This window comes from Mastomys coucha, unplaced genomic scaffold, assembly GCF_008632895.1.
Source record: "Mastomys coucha isolate ucsf_1 unplaced genomic scaffold, UCSF_Mcou_1 pScaffold13, whole genome shotgun sequence".
Classification (NCBI taxonomy): Eukaryota; Metazoa; Chordata; class Mammalia; order Rodentia; family Muridae; genus Mastomys; species Mastomys coucha.
The window spans coordinates 33,434,778-33,443,660 of NW_022196895.1; the positions used below are offsets into that span (position 1 = coordinate 33,434,778).

Consider the following 8,883-nt stretch of genomic DNA (forward strand, 5'->3'; position numbering starts at 1 on the left):
GAAAATGCTCCTGAGGCTGTAGTTGCTGTTTTCAGTGTTTCTGACCCAGATTCTGGGGATAATGGAAGAATGGTGTGTTCTATTCAGAACGAACTTCCATTTCTTTTAAAACCCACATTCAAGAACTTTTACACCTTAGTGACGGAGAGACCCTTGGACAGAGAGAACAAAGCAGAGTATAACATCACAATCATGGTCTCCGACCTGGGCACACCCAGACTCACAACCCAGCACACCATAACAGTGCAAGTGTCCGACATCAATGATAATGCTCCCGCCTTCACTCAAACCTCCTACACCTTGTTTGTTTACGAGAACAACAGCCCTGCCTTGCACATAGGCACCATCAGCGCCACAGACCCAGACTCTGGCTCCAATGGCCTTATTATCTACTCGCTGCTGCCTCCTCATGACCAACAGCTGGCTCTCGCCTCGCTTATCTCCATCAATGCAGACAACGGGCAGCTGTTCGCGCTCAGGGCATTGGACTATGAGGCCCTACAGGCCTTTGAGTTTCAGGTGGGCGCCACAGACGGAGGCTCGCCCGCACTCAGCAGCCAGGCTTTGGTGCGCGTGGTGGTGCTGGACGACAATGACAATGCGCCCTTTGTGCTCTACCCAATGCAGAACGCTTCCGCGCCCTGCACAGAGCTGCTGCCCAGGGCTGCGGAGCCTGGCTACCTGGTCACCAAGGTGGTGGCAGTGGACTCTGACTCTGGCCAGAACGCCTGGCTTTCGTTTCAGCTGCTCAAGGCCACGGAGCCAGGGCTGTTCAGCGTGTGGGCGCACAATGGCGAGGTGCGCACCACCAGGCTGCTGAGTGAGCGTGATGTGCCCAAGCACAGGCTGCTGCTGCTGGTCAAGGACAACGGAGAGCCTCAGCGCTCTGCCAGTGTCACACTGCAGGTGCTGCTGGTGGATGGCTTCTCTCAGCCCTACCTGCCTCTGCCAGAGGTGGCGCTCAACCCCACACCGGAAGAAGACTTACTCACACTCTATTTGGTTATTGCGTTGGCTTCTGTATCATCACTTTTCCTCTTGTCTGTGCTGCTGTTTGTGGGGGTGAGGCTGTGCAAGAAGGCCAGGGAGGCTTCTCTGGGTGACTGCTCTATTCCTGAGGGACACTTTCCTGGCCACCTGGTGGATGTCAGCGGTGCAGGGACCCTATCCCAGAGTTACCATTATGAGGTCTGTCTGACTGAGGACTCTGGGACCTCCGATTTCAAGTTCATGAACCCCATCATTCCCACTAGTCTCCTTCAGGACTCCTACTAAACCTCAGTGTCAGGGAGACCTACCATTCTCTAACTGAATCAGAATGAGCGTCGTGGTTATTAGTTTTCTTTTTGCATTCAATAATCTTTCCTTGAGACAATATATCTCTATGTTGAGTTTAGCTTCTTATTTTACCAATTCAATCTTAATGCACCATTTTCTTTCACGAATTCGAGACGGGAATAAGTAACTTTGTTGTGTTTCTATGATCATCTTAAATATTGTTCTTAGGAATAATTTCTTCCTCTGCTTTTATAACTGTATTTTGAAATCTACCCCCTTGAAATTGTATCGTGTTTAGGGTATGCATATATCCTTTTAGGTAGTATTCACTTTGATTTTCACTTTCATTGCTGTGTATTAACTGTGCCAACTACAGCGTTTATTGTGACATTTTCAGAGGTATTGTATGTACCACACCATGATAACATTCACCTAATCACCACCTTCTATAATCACACTGCTTTCTCCCCATCAGTCTCCTGAATGCCCCACTTTGCTTTCATGTGCTTCTCGTGTAAGAGTGTGATAACTGAGCCTAAATGATCTGCAGTTTCATTTATTCCTGAAAACACCAATTTCATTTCTCTTGACACCTGAGTAAAGCAACCTCATGTGCATGTGTGTGTGTGTTTCCCTGCCCACATGTCTATTACATATAATGGCAAAGCAGCTTTATCTACAGCTGATGAAGTGTGAACATAAGATACAGTCATATGTCATAGTTTACATCTTTTGTACACAAACTGAAGGACCATTTATTACTTTTACTGATTATTACAATTACTATTTTAAGACTTTATTTGCTTGTATACAAGACTAAATTGCTACTAAAATGTACCAGAAATGACCTTTCTTGACTGAAGTCATTGTAAGTCACTAAGTATGATTTTATTTTGCATGAGCAAACATTTAGTGAGGCATGTGTTTGAATGAAAGTTCATTTATAAATTCTGGATATAAATGAGAGCACATTAAACTTTCAACAGAATATGCAGGTGAATGGCTTTTGGGTGTTTTAGTCTTTTATTATTAATATTTACTTGCCATATAAATAGAGTGACTTAGTGCAAATATTTTTGTTGCTTCATATCAGTAGGTTCCTTTCTTCCTATTTCAATTTGTTATGATGTAGGAATATTTGGGGATGAAAACTGTCAATCCACAGCAATATTTTACCTACAACATTGTAATTAAATGGTGTGCAAATATAGAAATTTATAATGGAGAAAAACAATAACATTGGGAAGTTTAAATTTTCTACAACTAAAAACAACATGTAAAATTGAACAATGCCACAGAATATGACTATTTTGTGTTAAATAAAAAAGTGACTTTCATATGATAAACCATCAAACCATTATTCCTTGGTTAATTTTATTTAAAATCCATTTTCATATTTTATTATCCAGATATATCTATATAGAATTTGAATTTTTTATTTAAAAGAAAAATAATTGACCTTATCAAAATTTGAAATTTGTTTTGGAAACTCTGGAAAAACAAGAATTTAATATTGAATATGTTCTCATATTGCTACCCAGTACCAAAAATTCTATGTAAATGGCAACTGAAAGCACGAATTCAAAATAATCAGAAAAACATCCTTCCAAGTTCAGCCTAAATACTTTGTATGAAATTCTTAATTTGATTTTCATCATTTTATACTCATCTTCATTTTCTGGGAAATTAGGTAATTCGTGTAGGACAATTTTTTTTTTCAAGACAGGGTTTCTCTGTATAGCCCTGGCTGTCTGGAACTCACTCAGTAGACCAGGCTGGCCTTGAACTCAGAAATCTGCCTGCCTCTGCCTCCCAAGTGCTGGGATTAAAAGCTTGCACAATTATTTTTAAGAGGCATTATACCATATGATATCAGACTAAAGTTGGAAGGGCTAAATGCTGATAGTTCATTTACATTTTGAAGACAAAAGTGAGACGCTCTCAGTAGGGTGTGTTCATGAGCTCATATGCATGTGTGAGCATGTATGTGTGTGTGTGTGTGTGTGTGTGTGTGTGTGTGTGCAAAACCTAGGGCCTACAGTATACAGTATACAATACATTACTAATTTAATTTTTGGATGGACTATATTTACTTGTTGTTTAGAAAATGGGCAGAAAATATCCAAGCCAAAGAGATAAATCTAGACTGAATTTGAAGATGAAGAACATTCAGTCCTTGTTCAAGACTACTTTTATTTCCTGGCAGTTAAAAATCATTTAGCTAGTTATTTGAATTGCTTTCCAAAACCATTGCTATTACTTATGTCTGAGGTAAGTTCTTATTCAGTTCTCTATGTGTAGCCTAGGCTGACCTCCAAGTCTGCTCCTAAGGTCTGGGATCATGGCTGTACCACCATGCCTGGCTCCCAAGACCTCTTTATATGGATATTTTATTAAATTCATGAGTCAAGGGATGAACTATATGGACATAATTAACTTGCATTTGGGGGCATTTACAAGCTGCAGGTCTAATATCAATGAAAGAGATGACTTTGTCTTTCAATTCTCTAGTGATAATTTCACTAATGTACAAGTTGATATTACTGATATTTCAATGTTTGAAGAAGAAATGAAATTAAGTAAAAATTTGAATCCCCTCACTACTAAATAACTTCAGTAGACTTTGTATAACCCAAAAATGCTGTTTTCTTTTTACTCATAGTTGAACTATTGAATAATTAAGTTGAAATATTTAGGACATGAATCAATTCTCTTAAAAATTAAAGATTAAAGATTTATCTCAAAATTGTCTACACAGCAAATTTCAAAAGAACTATTCATATTCAGAAAAAAAACGAATTTAATTTTGTTAGAATACCTTCAATCACTATGGATCCAGTCTCTCTGAAAACTCAGAGAACTGTAAAATGGCATGTTAATTTCTAATTTAGTTACATAGCCAATTTATTTGTGTCTTTGACTTTAGTGATGGGAGAGATTAAATACAAGATTTTTTTGTTCATCCAATTAACTCTCAGGAATCTATATTTAAATTTCTTGGTCCCTAACTGGTGGGTCCCCCCCCCTTTGGTTACTCTTTACAGCATCAAAATTAAATGAAAATTTCAAGATAGAAATTCACTCATTCATTTTCAAACCATAATTATATATAGTATATACTACCATAATTTTTCTATTAAGACATCAATTCAGAATATTTAATTATTTTCTTGAAAACTCACAATCTAGTTTCATTTTTTATTGGTTATTTTGATTTAGTTACATTTCAAATGTTATCACCCTTCCCAGTTTCTCCTCCACAAACCTCCTATTCCCTCCCCTTGCTTCTATGAGGGTGCTCCCCCTCACCCACCCACTCCCACCTCAATGCCCTAGCATTCCCCTACACTGGGTCATTGAGCCTCCACAGGACCAAGGGGCTTCCCTCCCACTAATGTCAGTTAAAGCAATCCTCTGCTACATATGCAGCTGGAGCCATGTATCCCTCCATGTGTACTCTTTGGTTGGTGGTTTAGTCCCTGGGAGATTTGGGGGCAGGTCTGGTTGGTTGATAGTGTTGTTCTTGCTATGGGGTTGCAAGCCTCTTCAGCTCCTTTAGTCTTTTCCATAACTCCTCTATTGGGGTCCCCATACTTAGTCCAGTGGTTGGCTGTGTGCATCTGCATCTGTATTGTTCAGGCTCTGGCAGAGCTTCCCAAAGGACAGCTATACCAGGCTCCTGTCAGCAAGCACTTCTTGGAATCAGCAATAGTGTCTGAGTTTGGTGTCTGCAGATGGGATATATCCCTAGGTGTGGCAATCTCTGGATGTACTTTCCTTCAGTCTCTGCTCCACTCTTTGTCCCTGATTTCCTTTTGATGGGAACAACTGTGGACTAATATTTTTGAGATGGGTGGGTGGCTCCATCCCTCAACCAGGGGTCATGTCTATCCACTGGATATGGTCTCTACAGGTTTGATCTCATCTTTGTTGGGTATCTGTGCTAATAACATCCCTGTTGGGTCCTGGGAACCTCTTGAGTCCCCAGCATCCAAGACTTCCAGGTGTCTATCTCCAGTTCCCCATCTCCCACTGCTACGCAGCCCTGTTCAAATTCCTGACCCTCTGCACTTCTTCCCATATCCTCCTAATCTGATCCTGCCCCGCCTTTTCCCTCCTCTTCCTCTCTCCCTCCCAGATCCTTCCCTCCCTCTACCTCCTGTGATTATTTACTTTCCCCTTCTGAGTACAATCCACACTTTGGTCTTCCTTATTCTTGGGTTTAATATAGTCTGTGAGTTGTACTGTGGGTACTGAAATTTTTTTTTGGCTAATATCCACTTATCAGTGAGTGCATATCATGTGTGGGTTTTTTGTGTCTGGGTTTCTAGTTCCATCCATTTGCCTTTGAATTTCATGAAGTCATTGTTTTTAATAGCTGAGTAGTACTCCATTGTATAAATGTACCAGATTTTCTGTATCCCTTCCTTTGTTGAGGGGCATCTGGGTTGTTTCCAGCTTCTGGCTATTATAAATAAGGCTGCTATGAACATAGTGGAGGAGCATGTGTCCTTGTTAAATCTTTTGGGTATATTCCCAGGAGCAAAATAGTTGGGTCTTCAGGTAGAATTATTTTCAATTTTCTGAAGAATCACCAGGCTGATTTCCAGAATGGTCATACTAGCTTGCAATCCCACCAGCAATGAAGGAGTATTCCTCTTTCTCCACAACCTCTCCAGCATCTGCTGTCACCTGAGTTTTTGATCTTAGCCACTCTGATTGGTGTTGGGTGGAATGTCAGGGTTGTTTTGATTTGCATTTCCCTGATGACTAAGGATGTTGAACATTTCTTTAAGTGCTTCTCAGTCATTCAAGATTCCTCAGTTGAGAATTCTTTGTTTAGCTCTGCACCCCATTTTTAATAGGGTTATTTGGTTCTCTGGAATCTAACTTCTTGAGTTCTTTGTATATTTTGGATATTAGTCCTCTAGCAGATGTAGGGTTGGTATATGATAGTATATATAAGCTACCCTAAAAAAATCCACGAGAGAACTCCTACAGCTGATAAACAACTTCAGCAAATGGTTGGGTATAAAATTTAACTGAAACCAATAAGTAGCTTTCCTCTACTCAAAGGATAAGCAGGCTGAGAAAGAAATTAGGGAAACAACACCCTTCACAATAGTCACAAATAATATAAATTAGCTTTGTGTGACTATATTCAAGCAAGTGAAAGATCTGTATGACAAGACCTTCAAGTCTCTGAAGAAAAGAATCAAATAAGACCTCAGAAGATGGAAAGATAGCCCATGTTCATGGGTCAGCAGAATTAACATAGTAAAAATGGCCATCTTACCAAAAGCAATCTACAGATTCAATGCAGTCTCCATCAAAATCCCAACTCAATTCTTCACGGATATAAAAAGAACAATTCTCAAATTCATCTGGAATAAAAAAAAAAAGGATAGTGAAAACCATTCTCAACAATAAAAGAATTTCTGGAAGAATCACCATTCCTGAATCAAGCTGTACCACAGATCAATAGTGATAAAAGTCGAATGGTATTGGTACAGAGACAAGTGGGTAGATCACTGGAATAGAACTGAAGACCCTGAAATGAACCCACACACCTATGGTGACTTGGTGTTTAACAAAGAAGCCAAAATCATTCAGTGGAAAAAAAAGCATTTTCAACAAATGGTGCTGGTTCAACTGGAGTACAGCATGTAGAAGAATGCAAATTGACCCATTCCTATCTCCTTATACAAAGCTCAAGTTCAAGTGGATCAAGGACCTCTACATAAAACCAGATACACTAAATATAACAGAAGAGAAAGTGGGAAAGAACTTCAAATACATTGGCACAGGGGGAAATTTCCTGAACAGAACACCAGACTCATGTTCTAAAATCAACAATTGACAAATGGAACCTCATAAAATTGAAAGCTTCTGTAAGGCAAAGGACACTGTTGATAGGACAAAACAGCAACTCACAGATTGTGAAATGATCTTCACAATCCAATTTCAATGCTTATAATTATACAATACTTTTGTTATATTTAAAGTATTGAACTCTTGGTGTAGGCTCAGAACAAACACAGACACCATATTCTCAGCACACAGGAGATTTATTACTCCAATGGGGCAAGCAGGGGCTGGACTGTCTCTGGATTAGGTAAAGGCTGACAAAAAGCAGCAGGTGCTTCTGTTGGAGTGGATTTCTACAGGGAAAGGGGGAGAAGGGTGTATTAGCATGAGTTGGTATATCTTGATGGCCCTTGAACGAATTTTGATTGTTAGACATTGGTATTTTGTCTCAGGAATGAGTCAGTAGGCAAGTAAGGAAATAGTCCTTGGGGGCTAGCTTTATGAATGTTAACTAATGGTTTGGCAAGGTAGAAGGAATGGGGAAAGTGCAAGACCTGCCAGTACTATGTGTGCTATGTGCAGGCCCATTAGATAGCTTGTAGAGAGAATATCTTCTACGTTGTATGGATGCATCACCTGCCAATTAAAAAGCCTATGTCCTATGACTTAAGCAGGAAATGGAAGGTGCAACATCCAGGAAGAGAAAGAATTGTAGGGCAGAAACAGGCAGAAGATCAGCCCATGAAGATGTAAGGAGACAGATGCATGGTACCTGAGCACAGGTAACCAGCCCCATGGCAGAATGCATGTTAAAATAAATGTGTTATATTAAGTTATAATTCTAGTCAAAGAAGAGCCAACAGATATAGCCAATGTATTTGTAAGTATATTTCAAGTCTGAGGTTTTTTTTTTTTTTTTTTCTGGGAACATGAGACTGGGAGACAGAACTGGGACTAAATACAATAATGTCCTCCATTATTCATACACTTAGGAACTATATTATATTTCCACTGCTCTTCTGTCATGATACAAATACTGTTGATTGCAAGTGTGATGTCAGCCAGCATCTCTGTCTTTGTATGTAAAACCTCTTTCCTTCTAAACTTGATTTCCTCCAAAACAGAGAAGTGATAAATTTTGTTTTCTTTTAGATTATTTCATTTATTCATCACATTTTATATTTGCTTTTCAGAGCCTGGTATAGGCTTAGACTCTTTAAAAACCTACTTTAAATAAGAAGTTTTAAGTGCTTTGACACACGTCCCCCAGTTAGCCCACCATTCAAAGTTGGGGGAGAAAAGATGGTAAATGGAACAAGGGGATGTGGACCTGTTTAGAAGTAGTCCTTTGGGGTGATTCCCATCTCCATTTTTCTGGATGCCAGCAGTCCAGGCCAGTCATGTCAGGATACCAAATATGATTCATCAGTGGTGGCACAATTCATTAGAAACGACCAGGCAATGCCGAATCAGCACATGTAAGTACGTAGGAGTTGACCTGAATCAGCCCAGACACAGACGTTCTCTGCTGTGCCTCTCTCAATGGAAGCTAAGATCAGCAAAGACATAAGACCAACAAAGTATTGCAAAGCTAGCTATGCAAGCTCCTTGTCTCTGTCCGTCATGTCCTATTTATACTCTCCCCCAAAATCATGTGTCTTGCCTCAGAAAAACACCATGTGAATCTGCATCACATGAGTATCCAGAAATTTTTACTCCAACCTGCATTCATGTAATACCCTGCACTTTCTTATTTTTCTTCTTCTTCTTCTTTTCTTCTTCTTCTTCTTCTTCTTT

General features: G+C 39.8%; 1 protein-coding gene across 1 annotated transcript in view; it reads left to right on the forward strand.

Annotated features, from left to right (window-relative positions):
- The window catches only part of LOC116087819 (protocadherin beta-8-like), a 5,948-nt gene extending 3,157 nt beyond the window's left edge, over nt 1-2,791 (forward strand). The window contains exon 2 of the mRNA XM_031366372.1: nt 2-2,791. Within this exon, the coding sequence (XP_031222232.1) occupies nt 2-1,275 (1,274 nt within the window). The 3' untranslated portion in view covers nt 1,276-2,791. The remainder of the gene's footprint in view (nt 1) is intronic.
- Nucleotides 2,792-8,883: the final 6,092 nt, after the last annotated feature.